Raw genomic sequence first — 21,241 nt, forward strand, 5'->3', positions numbered from 1 at the left:
TATAAGCATTCAAATCCTGATTTTAGGAAGAATAATTCTGAGATTTCTGTTGTCCTTAATTCTGCACCTAAGAGCAGATGAGAGGCCTGGCTCCCCGTGGGTGCCCACTGGGCACCGTGATATACGGTTAGACCCACCCATTCGTGGGCAGGGCTGCTCAAGTTGTGCAGTTTTATTTTGTTGTTTTCTTTATACTGACTAATGTTTTAGAACTAATTCAGAAAATCCACCATAAAGCTCATGAAGATTGACTGTCATTCAGGTAAACTAAGGCACAAAAGAGGAAAGAAAAGCTTTCAGTAGTCCTCGTCGGAACTAGCCCCGGGTTTCTGCCACAGACCTCAGCCCTATGCCAAGGGAGGGACAGGAGAAGGGGTTCTTCCCCCAGGCCTGTGTCACGTGAGCCAGACATACTCAGACACCTGGTCCCTGAGAGTCAAGACAGTGGAGCAGGAAGACAAAATGAATCTGGGTGTCTGCGAGCCACGCTGCCAGGAGCTGCCTACCCCCAGACATCTTTTACATCCAAGAATCAGCCCTTGTGTGTTCGCCTGCTGCTTGTCCGCCTCTGCGCGTCTGGGACAATTCTGTTCACCGATCCAGTCACAGAAGCTCAGCTCGGCCCTTCATGATAGTCCTCAAGATCTTGTTCGAATGTTGCCTCCTCAGCTCAGAGCTCCCCTCGCTCCTTGCCACCCAGGACAGGCTCCCCATCCTCTTACCTCTCAAGGCCTTTGGCTGGGTCCTCTCTTGCGGCTCCTCTCCCCAGCTGCACTGTCATCTGCACCCACAGTTTAATTGTCCATCTGTCCTTCTACCCTACCTGCCACCAAAATCCCAACTCTGGACCAGTGCAGCTATGTCCTCCCTGCCTCCCTCCTTCCCTCCTTCCCTTCCTTCCTTTCTCCTTCTCCCCCCTTCTCTCTTCTCCTTTATAGTTTATTTAGTCATTTATTCAACAAATATTTAGCAAGTGCCTGTTCTATTAGGTGCTAGGATGGGCTTCTTTGTAGCATCTTGCAGTGCCAGGAAGTAAGGAAGTGTTTAAAACACATGTACTCACACACACACACACACACACTGACGGGGTGTGTCAAAGGGGCACAGGAGACAACAGAGAGCCCCCAGTGACTAAAACTGGCAAAGTTGAGCCATACAATTAAAAGATAATTTTGGATTATAACCCAAAGTGAACATAAAATATCCATGAGTCCATACTGATATAGGTGATTCAATAAAGCAATGTGAGAAAGAAGAGACAAATATTTCGTGAGGAAGCATTCCAAATAAATATACTCTACCCTAAGGGAGGTGGAGCATAACTCATCACCCCTCGAGAGGGGGCTGGACACAGTGACGTCCTCCCAAAGAGGACAGCACAGAAAGGGGGTGAAAAGGCAACTACATCGTGGAGAAACCCAACGAACACTGCCTCGGCCAGGCATTCAAAGCCCGAGTCGGCAGTCGCAAATCCCGTGGACGTTGTGTACTTGATGTAATATGATCAAAATGGGGCTCAACCTCTGTGGTCTTTCTCCCCTAACCCACAACTCCAGCCTGGCCATGAGAAAAATATCTACCTCCAGTAGAGCGGCATTCAACAGTGGACTTGACCCTAGTGCACTGTTGATGGGACTGCAGACTGGTACAACCTCTATGGAAAACAGAATGGAGTTTCCTCAGAAAACTAAAAATAGATCTGCCTTTTGACCCAGCAATTCCACTGCTGGGACTATATCCTAAGAACCCTGAAACACCAATCCAAAAGAACCCATGCACCCCAATGTTCACAGCAGCACAATTTACAATAGCCAAGTGCTGGAAGCAACCTAGGTGCCCATCAATAAATGAATGGATTAAAAAACTATGGTACATTTATACAATGGAATTCTATGCAGCAGAAAGAAAGAAGGAGCTCCTACCCTTTGTGACAGCATGGATGGAGCTGGAAAGCATTGTGCTAAGTGAAATAAGCCAGGCAGTGAAAGACAAATACCATATGATCTCACCTTTAACAGGAACCTAAACAACAAAACAAAGAAACAAGCAAAATATAACCAAAGACACTGAAATAGAGGACAGGCTGACAGTGACCAGAGAGGAGAGGGGAGGGAATTTCAGGGGACAAGGGGAAGGGTTTGTAGGAATAAGTATAAAGGACACATGGACAAAAACAAGGGGGGTAGAAACAGGAGGGAGGTGGGGAGGACTGGTGGGGTGAGCTGGGATGGGAGTAAAAGGCAGAAAACTGTACTTGAATAACAATTAAAATAAAAGTAATAATAATAAAAAATAATAGACTTGACTAGCACTTCTACAAATGATCCAGTTCATGAAAGCTCTCGTCACAACCAAGGTGCACAAAGTCACTATTAGAGCCCACGCTTTATCTTAAATACAAAGTATTAACATCAGCAGTTATCCACTAAGTCAAAGGCTCCCAGAATTTCTCAGTTCATGGGCCCTTAGTGTCCTAGGAATTTTCTTCACTGCACTCTTAGTCCAAAAGAAATACTTAAAGACTGCATCTATTAAGTAATTAAGTCCAAATAACTTAGTAGTTGTCCACTCAATGTCGCACAGATGCTGCTGCTTCCCTCTCTGTCCAACAGATGTCTCTGTGTCTCCATCGTGTCCCCTGAATTTGCTCTGTCTCCTGAGGCACCTCAGCACTCAGTCGAGGAACTGCAGCTCCAGGTATGAAAACTCTGATGGGATGCACCTGACAGTCCTCTGGCACGACCCAGTCATGAGTGAACTGACTGGGTAACTCTTCAACTCAGTTTCCATAGGCAACACTGCCTCCAGCCCATCATCGCCGCAGCCCCTTTGCTGTGCTGAAGATATTCCTCACTGCATTCATCAGGGCTTCCGGAGAAGCAGAACCGACCGAAAGCTTGTATATATACATAAAGAGAGTCATCGTGAGGAATTGGCTCGTGTGGTTATGGAGACTGACGAGTCTGCAGGGTGGGGCTGGCAGCCTCGAGCCCCGGGGGGCCAATGGTGCAGATGGAGTTCAGAGGCGGCCTGCCAGAGAATTTCTTCTTCTTGCTCAGGAGGGCCGGTCCTTTTGTTCTATTCAGGGCTTCAGCTGATTGGATGAGGCCCACCCACAGTGTGGACAGAAATCTGCTTACTCAAAGTTTAACAATGTAAATTTTACCTAAAAATACCCTCCACATCGAAACACGAAATGAATCATTGCAAGTGCACCCCTTGCCACCCACATACATCTCCTTAAACCAACTTGACCTCCAGATAAAGGTGATAACAAGGTCATACTTCTACATAATGTGACACAATGATCCTGTATACAATTGAAAATGCACTAACCCTTTCTCCAGAAGAGGATGCAATGTCCTTGGCTGATGTTTAGCCTTCTCGGTGTCCTGTAACTTAAGTACTATTCCACATAAAGTCCCTTACAAAGTTAACAATACTTACTTACATCACATGTTAAGAAGAAAAGAAAGCCAAGATGTTTAATATATACATACACAACATTCAGAACAAAATAAGGAAGAAATATAACAATCACAGTCCCTGTTTCTGCAACTGGTCACATGGTCACAGCTGGTACTATAATGACCTCCTTCTAGTCCCTGTTCTGTACTTCCTTTGCCCTCAGCAAGCACCTCAGCCTGTCACGGTCTTTACCTGGGGGCGGGGGGGGGGGGGGGGGGGCGGGGCTAGAAACTTCACCTGTGGGGGAAGGGCCCTGAAACTTGTCAGAGTGGTTTCCCAGCCCCTGGCATGCACAGGCATGACCCACAAGTCTAGAGTAGTTGCTGCTTCTTGCTGCCTTGCTCATGCCCACACCAGCGCAATGGACCAGCACGGTTTCCTGCAGAAGGGAAGGGGATCTTGTGACTAAGGTCCCTGAAAAACTGAACTCTGACCTAGGCCTGAGAGCTGATAGACCCCTGAGGTCGAGCACTGAAGCTGTTGTTGCCGGCCCTGTCAACTGAAAAGTAACTGCTTCCAGGGGACCTTAGGGACAGGGACAGAGAATACGGCAATTTCTAGATCAATAGCTACATAGCCAGTCCTAGGAGGCGTGGTCATTTGCTCAAGCCGTGAAGCCGCCCCTGGCACGGCAGCTGCAGCAGGGCTCACCACCTGGTGAGCTCCAGAAACCCTCTGTGGTCCTTAAAGCCCCGTCACTCTCCTGCCCAGGCCAGAGAGGAGAGGTGGGTGGGTCACTGCACCTGTGTCGTCAGGTCCCGATGGTGGCACTGAGCTCTGCGGCCCTGCCAGGAAGGTGCTGTCACTTTCGTTCACGGGTCTCCTGGGTGGGGGCGGTTCTGCCTCCCACATGGCCTTTCCCACATAACGTCCCTCCTGCCGCCAGCCAGGGGACCAGTGTGGGGATTCTGCCGGCTGCTCGGCATGTCTGTCCCAGTTACACAAGGTGCAGAACGGGGGGAGTCACCCAGGGTGATGGTGGGGACTCACGGGCCATCGTGAGATGGACTTGAGGCCACACTCCACAGTTGCCTGATCTCCGTGACACCTGCCCTGCCTGGGGGCACAGTTACGGAGGGTGTCCCGGGGTCAGCGTCAGCTCAGGGCCAGGGTCCAGCAGCCCCCCAAGGCCTGATTATTTCCTTTTCCCCAACATGGTGACCCCGGGGACTGGCCGGAGGCCCCTTCGAGGAAGGCTAGAGGAAGAGTCACCGTATGAATATTTGGTGGTGCCCTGGCTCCTCCCTCAGGGACCCACTTCCCTTTCTCTCAAGGCCGCTCGGTCTGCAAACTGGCTCAGGTCTGAGAATGGCCTGAGGGCCACAACTCTCTGTGTTTATGGTTCAGACTGGACTTCATTCCCGTGACCTGGAGCCCTTCTGCTCACACAGAGCAAGTGGGACTGCAGTTGGGTTCCTTTCCCTTTCAGCCCCGGGACCCCCCGACCAGCAGGCTGACCTGCAGTTCTGCACACGTCACACTGCTCTGCGCGCTGCTCTGACTCTGTCCCTTCAGTGACCAAGCCACCTTGCCTCTGGTGGCTGAGTGCCGTCACCTGTTCCCACCCCCAGGGATCCACTCACCCCACTGAACTCAGTTTCCTAATTCAGTGCCTGCCGCTCCCACTGCGAGGTCTGGCCCGCAGAGAAGGGCGATCCCGGCTCCCCCAGGACGCCGGGTCCCCCCCTCGCAAATTCATGCCCTCACAGCCGTGTCTTCCCAGGGTGGGTGACTCGGTCTCGAACGACAAACCCACTCTGACATTCCAATCCCCCCGAGTGTTTGAATCCCTTCCTCTCCCTACACCAACCCCACGAGGCACAGATTTCTCACTCACTCTCCATGGGTCTCCTGTAGGCCCCTGTGTCAGCCCACTGACCACCAAACTGTCAGAGCCCTTCCCGGCTGTAGGGACAGCAACGCAGAGGCAACATTATGTGTGACATTAGATACGGAGCCCCTCTCAGTACATTCGCCTGAACCAAATTCAAGTTCCTGCCACCGTTGTCCCGCCTTTAATATCCATTCCCACGCGCTGCCCAGATTTCTTTCTGCATGAGCTAGAAAGCTCAAGTAGTTCTTGGGAGTGCAGCGCTCTCCTCATTGGCCACCCTTTGTGCTTCGCCTTTAGGGGTCTGCTGGGGCTGGGGTCCAGTTACAGAAGCAGAGAGGGCAGCGGGCTGGTCCGGAGGAGAATCAGCTTTGCCTTGTTTGGCAGCTGCCTGAGGAAAGGCCACTAACCTTTCCTCAGGCAATGCAGGGTGAGTACCCTGGGTTGGGTAAAGAGGTCACTTTTCCTGAGGGTGGAGAGACTGTCGCCCCTGGCAAAGACGACTCATTGGAATTTAGGGGCCCCCTGTCCCCAGCCCCACCAGGGTCTTTTCACACATCCCCATTCCAGTTGTCAGGACCTCGTTTCTTCTCAACCTTTGACAGTAGACTCCCCACGAGGCTGGGGGTGCACCTCGCACACTGATTCAGCCAGTCACCAGTTGGAGAGTGTGACTTTTTGCCGTTGCAGCCCTGGGGCTACAGGAGATAAGGGTCTCTTGCTAAGCAGACGTGCAAGTTTTCGGGTCGCTTACAAAGCTGATGAGTCACAAGAGTCAGACCAGAGACTTGTGCTGGAATTATCAGGAGCAAGGCTGTGTTTCCATGGAGCCTGCTTGGCTGGTGGGACGCAAATGGGATGTACCGGTGGTCACGAAGGCCACTGCAGGGAAGCCCTGTTTGAGAAACGGTCCCTCTCAGCGTGTGCTGAGCTCCTAGATTCAGACATGACTGAAGCCAGCACACCACTCCTGCCTTTTCCGTTCTGTACCTCTGCAAACAGCCCTTCTGGGTTTGGTGGTGTGAGTGCGACGGCTCACCTGCAGCGGAGAGGGTCCTGACTCACGCAGGGCCCAGAGCCCCGTCCCTGAGCCCCCGGGCTCCAGGCTGCCTGAGTTTCTGGTCCTGCTTTCTTTTTATTTTTGAAATTTTATTTATTTTTATTGTTGGCACCATTATCGAGGTCTCCATTCTCCCCCCTCTGCCCACCTCCGTGCAGCCCACACACGCCCCCTTCCCTCCGCCATCGCCCACTGTTGTCTGTGTCCATGGGTTACTCATGTATGTTCTCGGACCCCTTTACCTTCTTTCATTCAGTCTCTCCCTTCCCCTGCCCTCTGACAGCTGTCAATCTGTTCCATGTGTCCATGCCTCTTTTTTCTCTTTCATTTGTCAGTTTATTTTGTTTATTAGATTCCACGTGTAAGTGGAATTATATGGTATTTGTCTTTCTCTGACTGGCTTATTTCACTTAACATAATAATCTCCAGGTCCATCCATGCTGTCACAAAGGGTAAGATTTTCTTCATTTTTTTATGGCCGTGTAGTATTCCACTGTGTTAACCACCTTTGTTTCTGGCCCTCAGCTCTGAACTGCAGGCAGTCCCTCTGCTGGTGGCACACTCTCGCACACCCCCGTTGGTGAAGGAATAGCCCCTCTTTTATTATCAGTAGAAAATGGCCTAGAACAGCATGTAGGACAGAAGGCAGAGCAGGAGCCGGAGTCTGGGGCTGCCTGGCTCTAGGGACCCTGGGGCCCTGGACCCCACCGGTTTCCGTAGGGAAGGAACTCTCATCATCTGAGCTTTGTAGGGCCTTCCCTCCAACTCCGTCACCTTCTTGATCCAGGGGCTGTAGTTTTCTAACAAGGTGTAGACTCCTGGGGTGTCCTTCTGTCCACAGCTCTTTCCCCAGCTGACGATGCCCACCTGGTACCACTTCTTGTCGGATCCCGTGGTACAGACGAGAGGCCCCCCACTGTCACCCTGTGGGCAGAGAACACAGTTCAGAGGCAAGTCCCATTCTAAAGTGTCCGTTTGTCTGTGAACTGTCACTGATGCAGGAGGACCCGCTGGCCTCCCCTCCTCCTGTCACCCGCCCCCTCCTAGGCCCGAGGGAGAGGGGCGCTGCTGCAGGCTGGATCCAGGAAGTGCGGGCTGCCGGCTGCCTGCAGGGGCTGCCTGCTGGGGCCTGGGCGGTGGATGGGACTGGGCTGAAGAGGGAGGAGGAGGGGGCGGGGGGAGGAGGAGGAAGGGCCTGGTGAAAATAACTCCATCTGCAGAGGGAGCTAGGAGATGAGTGAATACGCAGAGGCTGAGAGAAGAGGGGGGACTTGTTCTGTGGGTCCTAGCAAGACAGAAGCTCTGAAATCTAAAACAAAACAAACAAAACAAGACAAAAGCAGACTCAGAAACAGAGACAGCAGGGTTGGTTATGAGAAGAGCGGGTGGGGCGTGGGTGAAGAGGAGACGGGGATGTCTCGCTGTGCTACATTTACACAGTGATGGATGAGTGCTGGAAGCACTGGGGTGATCACACTGTAAGGTGTAAACATGTGGAATTACTGTACTGTACACCTGAAACCAACATATCTAATACAAGACTGTATACCAACTATACTTAAATAATGAACTTGAAAAAATTATAAAGTGTTATGTAAAATCAATACCTCAATTGGTAAATTGAGGTAAATATATTGATTTACCTCAATATATTTATAGCTAAAAGTATAGTAGCTGTTTATTAAACATTAGGCATGGTTTGGCAAAGAAAAAAAGAAAGGGCCAGAGAGAGGAGGAAAGAAAAACAGATAGGAGTGTTGTTAGGGTTGTGGATATGAATGTGATGGGGTTCCCGAGACCTGAGGGGGATGGTTGCATTCTCTGGTGGGGGTCTGTAGAGGGGAGGGGTCAGCGAGGTAAGATTTCTGTATGTGTGCCCCTCCAGGGTAGAATCATGTGGGCCTGGCTCACATGATTTATATAGAAAATATGGACCAGGTCCCTACAGTGTGGCACACACACGTATGGCTTCCTTCCGTCCTTGGGTTTGATGCAGGGAACATGACGTTTTGGGGCATCCAGGACTTGCTCGGGGTTCCACAGTAGCGCAGCCGGAGTTGGAACCAGGGCCTCCTGACACCAAAGCACGTGTTCTCTCCACCTGGCCACTCCCTTCTCAGTGTGGTCATGGCCTGGCTGCAGTCACTCAGGCTGTCTGCCGTCAGTGGGGAGATGGCCCTGGCCCTGGCCACACACAGGTGACTCGGATGATTGGAACATTGTAACAACTCTGATCGGGGAGGAGGAGGGGGGAGGGGGAGGTGAGGAGGAAGGATAACATTTCCTGGACATTCCCAAAACATGTGTTAGCCCCTTAATTTTTCCCCCTCATCAACCCCATCACCTTATATTTCTGTGAGGTAGGTATTTTGATTCTCATTTTATAATCACAAAAGGGAAGGTCCAAAAAGGTTGACCACTCCGATTTCACCAATTTTCATTGAGGAAAAACTAATTGTGAGGCAATTGGGACCCAAGGCCTTATGGTCTAGTTTGGGGGGGGCGGGTAAAAACGTAAACAGATAGGATCCACTGTGTTTGACGAGGCTGGAGAAGTATGAGCAAAGACAGAAACGGAGCAGAGAGGGGGAGGAACTGACTCTGTTGGGGAAAACTCGTCGGAGCAGGCTCCAAGGCGTTTCCTCTGAAGGATGAACAAGAATTTGACAGCGTCTGCAGAACCATTTAGAGAGGAGTTCGACAGGAGGTAGAGACGCTGCTTAAGACAAGGCGAAATGATGAGGGTCTGAAGGTCAGGGTGGGGAGGGGTGGGGTGAAACCCACACAATCTGATGACTGGTGACATGGGACATGGATGGTGGTCACTCGTTCTGAGGTCACGGAGTATGGTTAAGAGAGATCAAAGTGCAGGAGAAGATAAAGAAATTGTATTTAAGCAGAGTTTGGGTTGACTGTGGAACAAATGCACCCCCAAATAGAGGGTTAAACAGAGCAGAATTTACAGAGAGGTCAGAGCTCAAGGATACCAGGTCAGTGGGGGCCAAAACCAAAATGACCTTTTCCAGTACAAAGTGCTGCCTCTCCCCCTTGTCTATTTTTCGTAGGTGGGTGTTTTTCTTAGTCATAGGGCAAGAACCAAATCAACAGTTCTACTCACATAGCTCCTTCCACAAATGAGGTTTTTATCATTTCCTTCTATTTTGCAAAGGCATGAATGTTATACAACTTGTATTAATATGTTACATTGACTATTTGTGTCCTTACTTAACAAGGAGAGGCTGTCCTTGGGCAAACAATCTTTTATAAACTTCAATTTCCATGTCATTAAAATAGAGATAATACCAACTACTTCCCAAGATTGTCGGCAGGTGAAATTTTAAAAATCTATAAATCACTCAGCACGGAGTAACTGCTACATAGTCAGTGCGCCAGAAGTGCATTAGTATTGTCACTTTACCCTTACACATGACAAACATCACTTGTGCACTCAGGGAACAGAGGTTCCCTCCATGGACCGCCGAGGCCCATGAGGAGCATCAGTAAATACACGTCTCTTTATGCACAAAACCTTTACATTTTTTCTCTTCCTCTTAAAGAAGGCAAGGATTGCCCCAAAGGAGGAACTGGTCCCAGCCGGTAAGGACCCAATACTGATGGCGGCCCATCCTAATAAACACTGTCCTCCAAGGACTAAGGCTGGTAGCCAAGGACCCGTCTGGTTAGAAACACGCTGACCACAAGAGCCTCCCAAGTTCACTGCTGTGAGCTAATCACACCATGTGGTCACTCCTGTGTTTTGAGGGGGTGGGGGCTTGGATAGAAGCTTCCAGCCTGAGCCTGCCCTTCCCTAGACTAAGGGGCAATCACTTAAATCCTAAGTCCCTGTTTTCTCATCTGTTTAAACAGGGAGAGTGAGACCTGCCCACCCGGCCAATCTTGCAGGACGGTGGAGAAAATGAAATCACTGAATACGGTGAAAGAGCTCTGAAGTTATCACACTGCTTCAGGTCCATTCACAGTGGAGGAAATGATTGTTGATTAAAATAGCCATGTTTTCTCATCTGTGAAACAGAGTTTTGATTACATACTTTTCTACATCCCTTTCCAGCTCTGAACGTCTGTGATTCTAAAAGTCTAAGACTCTGTGGGCTGAGGTAAGACCCTCACACAAGTGTGGTGAGGGATGCACAGGAGACAACACTGTGGCAGGTAGCCCGGGACAGTGAAGCTACTCTCCATGGCGCTGTGATTAACGATGGATACCTGCCGTTACACATTCGTCCAAACTCACAGAACGACCAGAGCGCCCCTAGTGTAAACTGTGGACTCTGGGCGATACTGATGTGTCAGTGCAGGTTCACCAACTGCAATGCAGGCAGCCTCGCTGGTGGCGACGTTGATCGTGGGGATGCGGTGCCTGTGTGGGGGCAGGAGGCCCCTGGGAAGTCTCTGTCTCTTCCTCTCACTTTTGCAGTGAACCTAAAAGTACCCTTTAAAAAAGTCTAAAAAAAGTAGTTCAGGTCTAAATCCAACTCCGCTTGACAGCCCCATCACCAAACTGCCCAACAGCCTGGTTGGCGGCCGGCTCGTGTCCCTGCTGTCCCTGCGGGTCTCCGCCTCCTGCAGACTTCTCTCGGGTGTCCCTCCGCCGGGGCTGGCTTGCTGACAGGCAGCTGCTGGCTTCCTTGGTAAGTTCGTGTTCTCGACAAACATTTCTTGAGCATTTTTATGTGCGAGCGCTGCACTAGGCCTTGGGAATTCACACGTAGATAAGTAGATAAGGCAACATTTCTGCGAGGGCTGAGGAGACAGGGCACAGACAGAGCTGTCCCTCATCCCTGTGCCTGTCCCTCGTCGCACCTGCTGTCCCAGAGGCTGCTGGTCCTTCACCCAAGCATCGTGTTCCTCGCCGGGGGGGGGGGGGGGGGGGGGGGTGGAGTATGGCTGATCTTATGTTTTGCTTGACGATGCCACTTAAAATGGATTATTTTTAAAATGGAAAGTTTCTTCTCATAGTATAACCTTAGGGGATTACAAAGAAGAAAAAGCTCTGGGAAAAGTAAACAAAAAAAATCCAATTGTTTTTCATTTCTGCATTTACTTTTAATTTGTATTTTAAGCATAGCATAATCTTCCTGCCATTATTTTGAACATAGTTAAATGTCATCATTATAAAATGATCATTTCCCTTAATTATGTGATTCGTGCTTTTTAAAAGTTTGCTAAATTTAAAAGTGTGATTTTACTTTTAAGGGCAATTACTTTTAAACCCTGGGAGACTTTCTGCTTGGTTCCTTTGTTTCGCAGTGATGATAATACTGAATAACTTCAGAAAAATTCCCTTGATGGGATCGCTGTCAGCTTATTGTTGACACTAGGAAGCTTTCTAAACAAAGAGCAAAGCTTTTCATTTCACAACTTAAAAAAAAAAAGGCTTAAGCCTATAATAGCACCTTTATTTACAGCACTCTCAGTAATAGAGAATTAATTTTAGAAGCTTGCAGTGAAGTGCAGGGGAGAGGCTGAGACAAAAATCCGAGACTCCAGCGGGTAGCCCCAGCCATCAAAGCAGAGGGTGCAGAAAATGTCACCAAACATGGCGCTCGATTATTTTAAAGTCTGCCGCAGTTGGTTTGGCCATCTGAATGCGGATGGCGCAGACTCACAGAGATTGAAAGGAGAGGTGGGCGTGTGGGTGGGGCCTGATCCTGTACTCGTGGGTGAGCAGCAGGAGAGACCTGGGACAGCCTCGCTGACCACCCTGTTCACCTCTCCACACCCATCTTGTCGCCTCTGGGTTCTGAAGTATTGGAATTTCCCTGAACATATGCTGCCGCTCCAAGCCCCTGCGATTTCCCCCACACTCTGCCTGGAATTCTCTCTTTTAACTGCACCGTCCCTTCAGCGCCCTGCCCCCTTTCCTGCTGCTCTGGGAGCCTCGGTCTCCTGCTCCAGGACAGGCCGGCTGCTCCCAGGGTCTATGGCATGGCGACGATCCGAGGTCTTCCCTGAACGGCTGTGTTTGGGAGGCTTTGTCTTCTCTGGTTTTTATTTCGGATGTAATCGTAGCTTCATATGCACGTGTAGGAAATGATAGAGATTCCATGTACCCTTTTCATGTTTCCCCCAGGGACAATATCTTGCGAAACTACAGTACAAACAGCACCACCAGCACAGAGGCATTGGTACAGTCCAACAGGAGAGCACGTGCATCACGGTAGGGATCCCTCCGCTGCCCTTCCTGCGCCAAACCCACGCCCCGCCCAGCCCCAGCCCTTCCTTAGACCCCTGCGGCAACCGCTGATCTGTTCTCTGTTTCCGTAATTCTGTCATTTCAAGAACTTTACGTAAAGAGAATCATACACAATGGAAGGTCATGTAAAGGCGTGGGAACTTTGGGGCTTGGTTTAGCTCACACAGCACGAGTCTCTGGAGACCCATCCACGCCGTTGCGACAATAGTTGTTTCTTATCTTAGCTGAGTGGTATCGTGTGCTGTGGGTGTCCCGTGGCTCAACCATCCACGTCTCGAAAACCGTGTTTCCAATTTGGGGGTATTATGAGTAAGTTGCTGTGAACACCCCTGTACAGGTTTTGGTGTGAACACACGCCTTCATTTCCCGAAAATAAATGCCTAAGAGCAGCATTTGGTTACTATGCGGTTACTATGCAGTTACTAGACGATTATTATACGGCCAGAGCACGTTCAGTTTGTTCAGAAACTGGTGAACTGTTTTCCAGAGTGGTTGGGCTATTTCAAAGTCCCACCAGGCCGGGTATCCAGTTTCTCAGCATTCTTGTCAGCATTTGATGGTGGTGGTATTATTTCTACTATAACTATTATTAGTATCGTTATTATTTCATTTCAGCCATTCTGAGAGGCGTGTAGTGATGTCTCATTGTGGCTTTAATTTGCATTTGCTTAACGGCCACTGACATTGAAGATCTTTTCATGTTCTCATTTGCTGTCAGTATATCCTCTTTCGTGCATTGTCTGCCCATGTCTTTGGCCCGTTTGGTAACTGCCCGGTGTGCTTTTCTGCTGTTGAGTTTGCAGTTCACTGTATATCGTGTCATATATTGTATATCTTTCTCTGTGGATATTCCCTCATGATCTGCAGCTTATCCTTCCATCCTCCCAATAGGGTCTTTCACAGAGAGAAATTTTTATTTTGATGAGGTCCAGTTTGTCAATTTTTCCCTTTCCGAGTTGCATTTTTGGTGTCACTCTATGTCCAAAAGATTTTCCGGGTTCTTTTTTCCTAAGAGTTCTTACAGTTTTGCATTTAAGTGCATGATCCACTTTGAGTTAAGTTTTAATTGAACTTATTCTAGGAATTATGGTTCTCAATTTTTTTCTTAAAAAAAGGATTCAGTAAAAAAATTTTACTCAAATTTTCAGCTTTATTTTTCCTTATTTTGTGCTTCAATAAATTGAATCCATGTATGTTAGTGCAACTCTCTGTTCCGGTTAAGACAGACCCTATCTGGAGTATTGCCTTGAGTATTGGGTTACGAGCCTCTGGTTCTCTTTTAAACCTTGTTTTAACAGGACTGTTATGATGCTGGAGTGGGGGCAGGGGGCACCAACTCTGCACTGTCGGGTTGGGGTGGAAGTCCAGGCTGCCCACTCAGGCCAGTGGTGACGCCAAGGGGAGGGGCAGGAGGGCCCAGTGACACCTGAGTATGGTGGAAGCCCAAGGCGCTCAGGGACACCAAGCGGGGCAGAGGGTGGCTCGTCACTCCGAGAGGGCGGTCAAAGTCCCGCTCTCCACTCAGCCTGCCCGGACAGCAGCGTGGCAGGCAGCGAAAGGGGCAAGTCAAGGCTGCCCACTTGGCCTTGGTGGATGGGGTGGAGGGCTGCGGGATTTTACTGGTATTTTGCTGGAACAGAAGGTTTATGGTCAGAAAGTTCCACCTTGCTAGGTTGCCCCTCTCCTGGTCCAGAGAGCGATGTTCCTGTTTTCATTTTGTTCGGGTTATATTTTGCCTGTGCCCATGGGCATTTCTGGGTTTTGGGTTTCTCTAGCATCCAGTCTGATACATATAAAAGGCAAAAAGAAAACCCAGGGAACTCCCCGCTCCATCATTCTTTATATATTAGGTGTCCAGTCAGTCCATCTTCTCTCCACCTTCTAGGGCCTTTGTTTTTGTTTTACAATGTAAGGTCCAGTGCTTTAGCTGTTCTTCATGGGAGAGACTGTCAGAAATGTGTTTAACCCATCTTGTCCAGAACCAGAAGTCCCCACTCTCCTTTCTGCTTTACAATGTTTAAATTGTCCAGAATGTGAGAAAAACAAAAGGTTGCTGAGATGTCGATTCTATCTCTCTGTTTGGTCCTCACAGCATCCACCACGTGGGGACCCCTTCTGAACCCGGTGCCTTTGCTGCAGAAACCCACTCCCTGGTCTCAGAGCCTCTTCCTCCTTCTCCTCTCCCTCCTGGCCCCAGCCCCACCCCACAGTTCCCACCAAGGCCCCACCTCACGGGCTGCTGGGGGACATGGCAATCTGCTGACATCCAATGAGGGTGGATACTCTCCCTCCCATGACACGGCCTCTCCATCACCCCACAGGACAGTGAACAGCTGCATCTGTGGGTTTACACCAACCGCCAGCTCCACTGTCCAGCCGGTGAGCGGGACTGAGTGGGCTCGTCAGGGTGATCCCTCCCAGGTGAAGAAGGACCTTTGAACTTTAAAGATAACCCCTATCAATCATCCTTAGGGCCAGAAAGAGCTAATTGCTGAAGTTTTTTTTTTTTCTGTAGCATCAACCAAAAAATGGTCTTCTTTTTCGATGTTTGTGTTCATTTTAGTAAAGAGATGCTAAACTATCAGACTGTGGTTCAATGAAACCCACGTGCATTGTCCAAGACATCACAGCTGGTTACCCCCCTGCATACCCAGGAGAGTGTGGGCTCCCTGAGGTGAGAAACCCCGTCCCATTCGTGGCTGAATCCCCTGGGCTTACTACGCCCGACGAAGATCGCTAAAAGCCAGTGGTTCTTTGGCTTTTTGTTTAAAAAGTCCCTGCGATGGGAAAAGCCTTGGAGCTCTACTTATCTGTGTACCTGGAGAAGACCCAAGCTCGGATGCAGGGTCGCTGCTTCCCGACTCCCAGCATGCACTGATGTCCTAAGGACCAGACGAGGAGCACCGCCCACTCCGCGTCCTCGTCCCCATAGCCACGCCCTGTCTCCGGTACATTTCCCAGACTCCTCATTTATTCCTAGTGGCGAGAGGCTACCCTTGCACTGGCAGCCCAGGGCCAGGGTGGGTGGGGGCTGTAGAGGGAGGGAGGAGAAATCCTCTGGTTACCTGGCAAGAATCATAGCTCGAATTCTCATATCCAGCACACAGCATGTTTTTGGTGAGTTTTGGAAACACCTTTGAACATTTCTCCCAATCCATGATGATCATTGGCACCTTCATCAGGTCGGCTCCCATGGAGTTTTTGTCGCCTGGCCCGCGGAGAAAGCACATTGGAAGAGTCACTGGACAGCATTCTCCCCGCTTCCCCCCCGTCAATTATGCAATGACTGTACCCTCGACCACCCTGGACTCCCTTGGGCCCCACCGGCCCCTCACTCTCCTTCATCCCGGTCATCCTACGCAGCATACTCGGTCCATACCCTGGGCTTTTCCGGAATGATTCTGCACCTAGTTGAATTAGTCCTCTCATTCTAAATGTTCTCCCTGCTTCTAAGAAGACATCCTGCTTGACTCCAACCAGCCCTACAGATTGACCCCTTGGAACTGGCTGTGGGTCCTTCCTCAGCATCATCCTGCCTGGTCATCCTACCTGCCTATCTCCACTCTTAAGGGGGAGTGTGGCCCTTCCCTCACACACTTGCAGGGAGGATTCACATCCTCCAAGAGAGGGGAGGTTGGTTGCGAGTCTTTCCAGGGAATTTCCCAAGGCCCTTTTCCAGCCAGCTTCCAGGATTTCTCTCCCTCTCATTAACTGCGACCACACAGACACTTCAAAATTCTCCTCTTTGTTGAGTATTTTTTATTCGGGAGGCCTCCTCTTCCACCTCCCGCTTTTGAGTGGTACCCAGAGCCCCAACCAGTCAGACGCCAGTTGCTCTCTAGCTACTGAACTCCTGAAATACCGGGCACTCTGCAGACCCCAGCTCGCTGCCAAGCACCCCTGTGGACCTCGGTCTCTCCCAGGTCTGAGAGAGTGCGGGGCCGTTTCCACCCCCTTCCTGTTTGCTCTCGGTTTTGTTGTGTTTTCTTAGGGACAGTCCAGGAAAGCTTCCATAATCCCTTTCTGCCCTGGTCCTGTTCCTCCTATTTGGCTAAGTAACAATGAAACAACAGGTAACAAGTAACAACAGATTCATTTCTGAGAGCCGCTGGGCAGCACTCCAGGGCCACCCATCTAGGCCGGGGCAGGCGTCTTGAATGCCTGTAGAAACCAGGCGGGAAACATCAATGTGTGAATCAAGGGAGACGTGAAAGAATCCAGAGCAGAGGGGCTCCTGGCAAACTGGAGGGTTTAAATTCAATGAAACAGACAGACAAGGCTGCTCTGTGCTGGCTGAGTACGACCACGCTCAGGGGCTGACCGCTCTCGGGGGCTGTCTGAGACCTGGCCTCACAGCTTGGGGCTCCGGGGAGATGCTTCCTTGGCCCTCAGGCGAGTCTGAGACTGGGGCTCTGGGGCCCCTCGGGGTTTGCTCCAATGCAAGTCTTTTTCTTGCCGTGCTCCCCAGCCCCCTGTCCCTTTCGCCCTCCCGTCTCCTTTAGATGGAATGGCTCCTCCTTAGAGCCTGTGGTGCGGCTGCTCCTCAGCAGCTCTCGGGAGATGCTGTGCCGTCACGTACCCGCTTTGGTCTGTCCCCATCCTGCCACCCAACACTGGCTCCACGTGGAGGGGCTGGGCTGCCTGGGCACGCAGATGGGTTCCTTCAGGCCGCCAAACGTGATGTACGAGCTCAACAGCAGCAGGGCAATATCATTGTTCACGCTCGTTCTCTCGAAGTCCTTGTGAACGATGATGCTGGTGACCCCCTTTACTTCCAGGGTTGGACTCTGTAAGTCGTTGGTTCCCAGCACAACGTTCAGGTCGCTTGGTCTGGCAGCAGAGAACCAGAGAGGGGAAGGTGGGAGGGGAAGGAAAGCCACAAAGCACCCAGGAGTCACTGTGCCCCCAAAACCTCCATCCCACAGGGTCCCAGGGGCTTGTGTGACGTGTTCTGTGGGGCCGTTGCGAGGAAGATGGGAGGAGCTGAAGAAGGTAGAAGAGGAGGACGACGCTGCTGCCCAGCCCTGTCTCCGAGTTGTGAAGGGGGCACCTCTGTCTGCTGGTACAAGGGCGGGACTCAGCTTTGGGCGCTCTGAGGAGCCCACAGAAAACCACTTGGCACAAATCAAACTAGCCCTCAGATAGGTCAGGTGTTATCACATCGATTTGCCTACCAGCACCTTAGAGACCCCAGCACAAAATTTAATCTGGACATGTCCCTGATCAAACAGGAAGAATCGTCAGTATTAATTCCGGAATTCCCTCCAAGCAGAACGGCCAGGGACTGCCCAATGGCCCTGGGGGGCAGGTGCACCAAGCTTCCCTGGTTACACCAGGGCGAAACTGTCCCCAGGTATTTGATTGACTCCGTAACGCCAGCCTTGCTGTGTACTTTAAACTCTCTTGAGGTGGTGTAGTAGGTGTAGCAGAAGGCACCAGGGCTGGGCTCAGGATTTAAATCCTGCTTCTGCCTCTTGGGTGTGCACTTTGGGTGAGTCACCCAACCCTGTTGGACCTCAGCTTCCTTCTCTGTAAAGTGTGGTTGTTCATCCTCCCTGCTTCAGGGTGTCAGGCTTTCAGGATTAGGAGAAATTTCCTCTTAGAAGGACGTGCCTGTCCTGGGAGAGGCAAACGGACCAAGTCCTTTAGCTCCACAGGCCACTGCTGTTCCTGGAGAGGGCAGAGGGTGATCCCGGGGAAGCCGTAGTTATCTGCCCCGGGTGACCACGAGCAGGGCACGGCAGAGTGCCAGCCTCAGGCTCACTGCCTGCTCATCCCCAGGGCCACCATGTCCGACTGAGGACTGCCCAGCCCGAGGGTTCCCCTTAGCGGTCAGGTGTGGCTGAGTGTGGGGTGCTCCCGGGGCAGACAGTGCCAGAAGGAGCAGAGATGGGCTCTCGATACTTACTGCAGTTCCCCACTATGTACGCAGTGAGCAGCAGTGACAATCCACCACTCGTCGATGATGGTGCCTCCACAAAAATGTTCATTTCCTGCCTGAATACTCACCAGCCACGGGAACTCACCCACCTTAGCCTCCTTCCCCTCTATGATTCTGGAGTACTGAGGTCCTGCCTCAAAAACGGGCCTTTTACCGCACTCTGGAGGAACAGAAGCAGAAGGGAGGGAAAACACTTATCAGGAGGCTTCCAAGTATCCATCATTATGCCCATCCTAGACATAAAGAAGCGAAGGCTGGCCCTGGGCAGTGCCCCAGGTACGCGACTAAGCCAGCCGATACTGTATTTTGCTGCACAGAGCCTGGGGCGTGGGTCAGCGGTGTTGGCTCTGTGCCCCTCCAGCACCGTGGTTTCAGGCAGGCCGCTTCACCGAGCTTCTGCCTGTGGTCATCCGAGAGAAATCAAAGCACAGTATTTGTCCAGCATCAACTATGGAGTGGTAGGCGGAGTGACACTCCCCAAAAGATATCCATTTCCCATTGGACCATGTCTTAATGGATATCGCCTTATACGGAACAGAGATTTTGGAGATGGAATTAAAGTTGCTAATGCGCTGACTTTAAAATGCGCAGATTGCCCTGAACAATCTGAGTGGGCTGCAGGTAATCCTGAGGGTCCCGAACAGCAGTAGGGGGAGAAGAAGAGAGATGTGACTATGGGGAAAAAGCACAGAGAGGTGCAATGTCACTGGCTTTGTAGGTGGAAGAAGGAACCACAGCTGAGGAATATGCATGACCCCCTAGAAGCTAGAAGCTGCAAGGCAAAGACTCTCCCCAGAGCCCTGGACAGGGATGTGGTCCTGCTGACACCTTAGTCCCTGCCCCGTGAGACCCAGGTTGGATTTGTAGCCAGCAGAACTGATGGTGAGGTAAGACATTTGTGTTGATTAAGCTACCACATTTGTGGTAGTTGGTTACAGCAGCCATAGGAATCTAGAACGTGAGGGAAGCCACAGTGGTCCCCAGCAAGGGCCTGAACCTTCCGGAAGCCCTGAACTGTTCTGGAACATTCTTTTCCAGGCAGAGCAGCTCCATTTCCTAGGAGGCTAAGAGCGAAGGCTGTGGCCACCTGTGCAAAGAGAAACCTACCCTCTGGACAGAGTCCCGGCCCAGCTCCCGGGGAGGAGACACTCCCTTAATATGCTTTGAGCCAGCCTCCTAGTGGCCAACTAATTAATTAATGAGCTCACTAGTCAAATCACTCCTTTGATCCCTAATTCCCACCACTGACTGGGCGAAGGGGACATGGGCAGGGCCACTTCGAGCCTGGCCCCGCCTGGGAGAGCCGCTCTGGCCACCACGGGAAGGGACGACATACCGGGATATGCACCCTGGGCTCGGGACATGAGCAGCAAAACTGACAACAGGAGCATGGCCTCGGCTTGGCTGTGGGCCTAGGAGGTGACAGAGGCCAGGGCTGAGGGGAGAGGCACTGCGGAGGCCTCTCTTCTTATAGCCGCCCCGCCAGCGATGTCACAATGGACTGTGTGTGCCTGAGAACTCAGCTTGGGCAGGCTCCTCTCCTTCCATTCATTTCTAACAGTTGCACAGAGGGACCTCGTCCTTGAAGCCATTTGGTCCACGATTCCCTTCCCGCTGACCTGGGCGCAGCCTGCCCTTCACCGGGTCCCTGGTGGGCACCTTGCTTTTGGTCCCTGTCATAAACAGCCTATTGTAAGGCTGCATCCAATGCCGCCTCTTTCACAGAGCCTGTCCTGTCAGCGGTCCTCTGGGGACGTGTGCCTGGGGCCGAGCGAGGGGTGGCCAGGCTGGCCACTGGGGCTAGCAAGCCGCTCCGGAGGCCTGGAGGCCTGGAGGCCTGTCCCAGCACTGCTGCCCGCAGTGGTGCGGCTGCCTTAGGCCTGGGGCTGCCGCTGCCATGGACCTCACGGGCTGGGTTACGAGGCTCCCACTTCCTTCATGCTCAGCCCAGTAGGCAACAATCCCTGCTCCCACCGCTCTCTGGGGTTATTCCACAGGACCCCCACATCTCCAGAGAAGCCTTTGACCATTTCTAAAGATGCAAAGGTCAGACTCACAGATGTAAGTGCCTGGCCCGCGGCTTCCCCTTGCATCAGTGGGTTTGGTCAGCAGTCCCGGGTTTGGACCTTCCAGCGTACCTCGCATGTCCAGCACCCTGGCTCAGGCAGACCTCAGGATGTCCGCAGGAAGGCCCTCCCAGCCACCGGGCAGGCCCCGTGGTGGGAAGTGAGTCACGTGCTCCTTCCAGTTCCCAAAGGGCCGCAGTCATGTCCAGACTGCTGTGTCTACCCTCGCCAGCCTGCTCTCTGGGGTTCGTCACTGGCAGAAAAGTATAACAATCTCACGAGTAAAGTCAGAAAGCTCAAAACGGGATCACATGACCCAGGTGTGGCTACGCTGAGGGTGTGGCCCCAGCCACTTTCTCCTCACCACTTCCCTTCTCCCGCAGCCGCCACTCAGCACCCTGGTGTCCACTAAAAGGGGTGGGGCACCTGTTGAGTGGCCATGGACAGTGCCATCCTCACCTGTTCTGAGTAATGTCCCATGTGCCTTCTCAGACAGAATATCCTGTCCCTGACAAAGGCCAAGCCTCTCTCTAGCAGCATGGGGGTACAGGTCCCAAAGCACGACAGGTCACCTGGCCTAGTCCTATGACCAGGAAGCTCAGGGCTTTCCCTCTGCGCTTTCTTAGGACTCAGTTCTCTCCCTCCCCTGGCCCTGCTACCC

General features: G+C 51.5%; 1 protein-coding gene across 1 annotated transcript; it reads right to left on the bottom strand.

The window, feature by feature from the left end:
• Positions 1–6,820: 6,820 nt before the first annotated feature.
• On the bottom strand, positions 6,821–19,905 carry PRSS55 (serine protease 55). Its single transcript, XM_028521965.2, is given in 5 exon segments — positions 6,821–7,283; positions 15,639–15,781; positions 17,153–17,403; positions 18,482–18,674; positions 19,851–19,905. Coding segments are annotated over 5 exon segments (960 nt in total). The 3' UTR covers positions 6,821–6,965.
• Positions 19,906–21,241: the final 1,336 nt, after the last annotated feature.

Source organism: Phyllostomus discolor, chromosome 8 (assembly GCF_004126475.2).
Source record: "Phyllostomus discolor isolate MPI-MPIP mPhyDis1 chromosome 8, mPhyDis1.pri.v3, whole genome shotgun sequence".
In the NCBI taxonomy this organism is placed as follows: Eukaryota; Metazoa; Chordata; class Mammalia; order Chiroptera; family Phyllostomidae; genus Phyllostomus; species Phyllostomus discolor.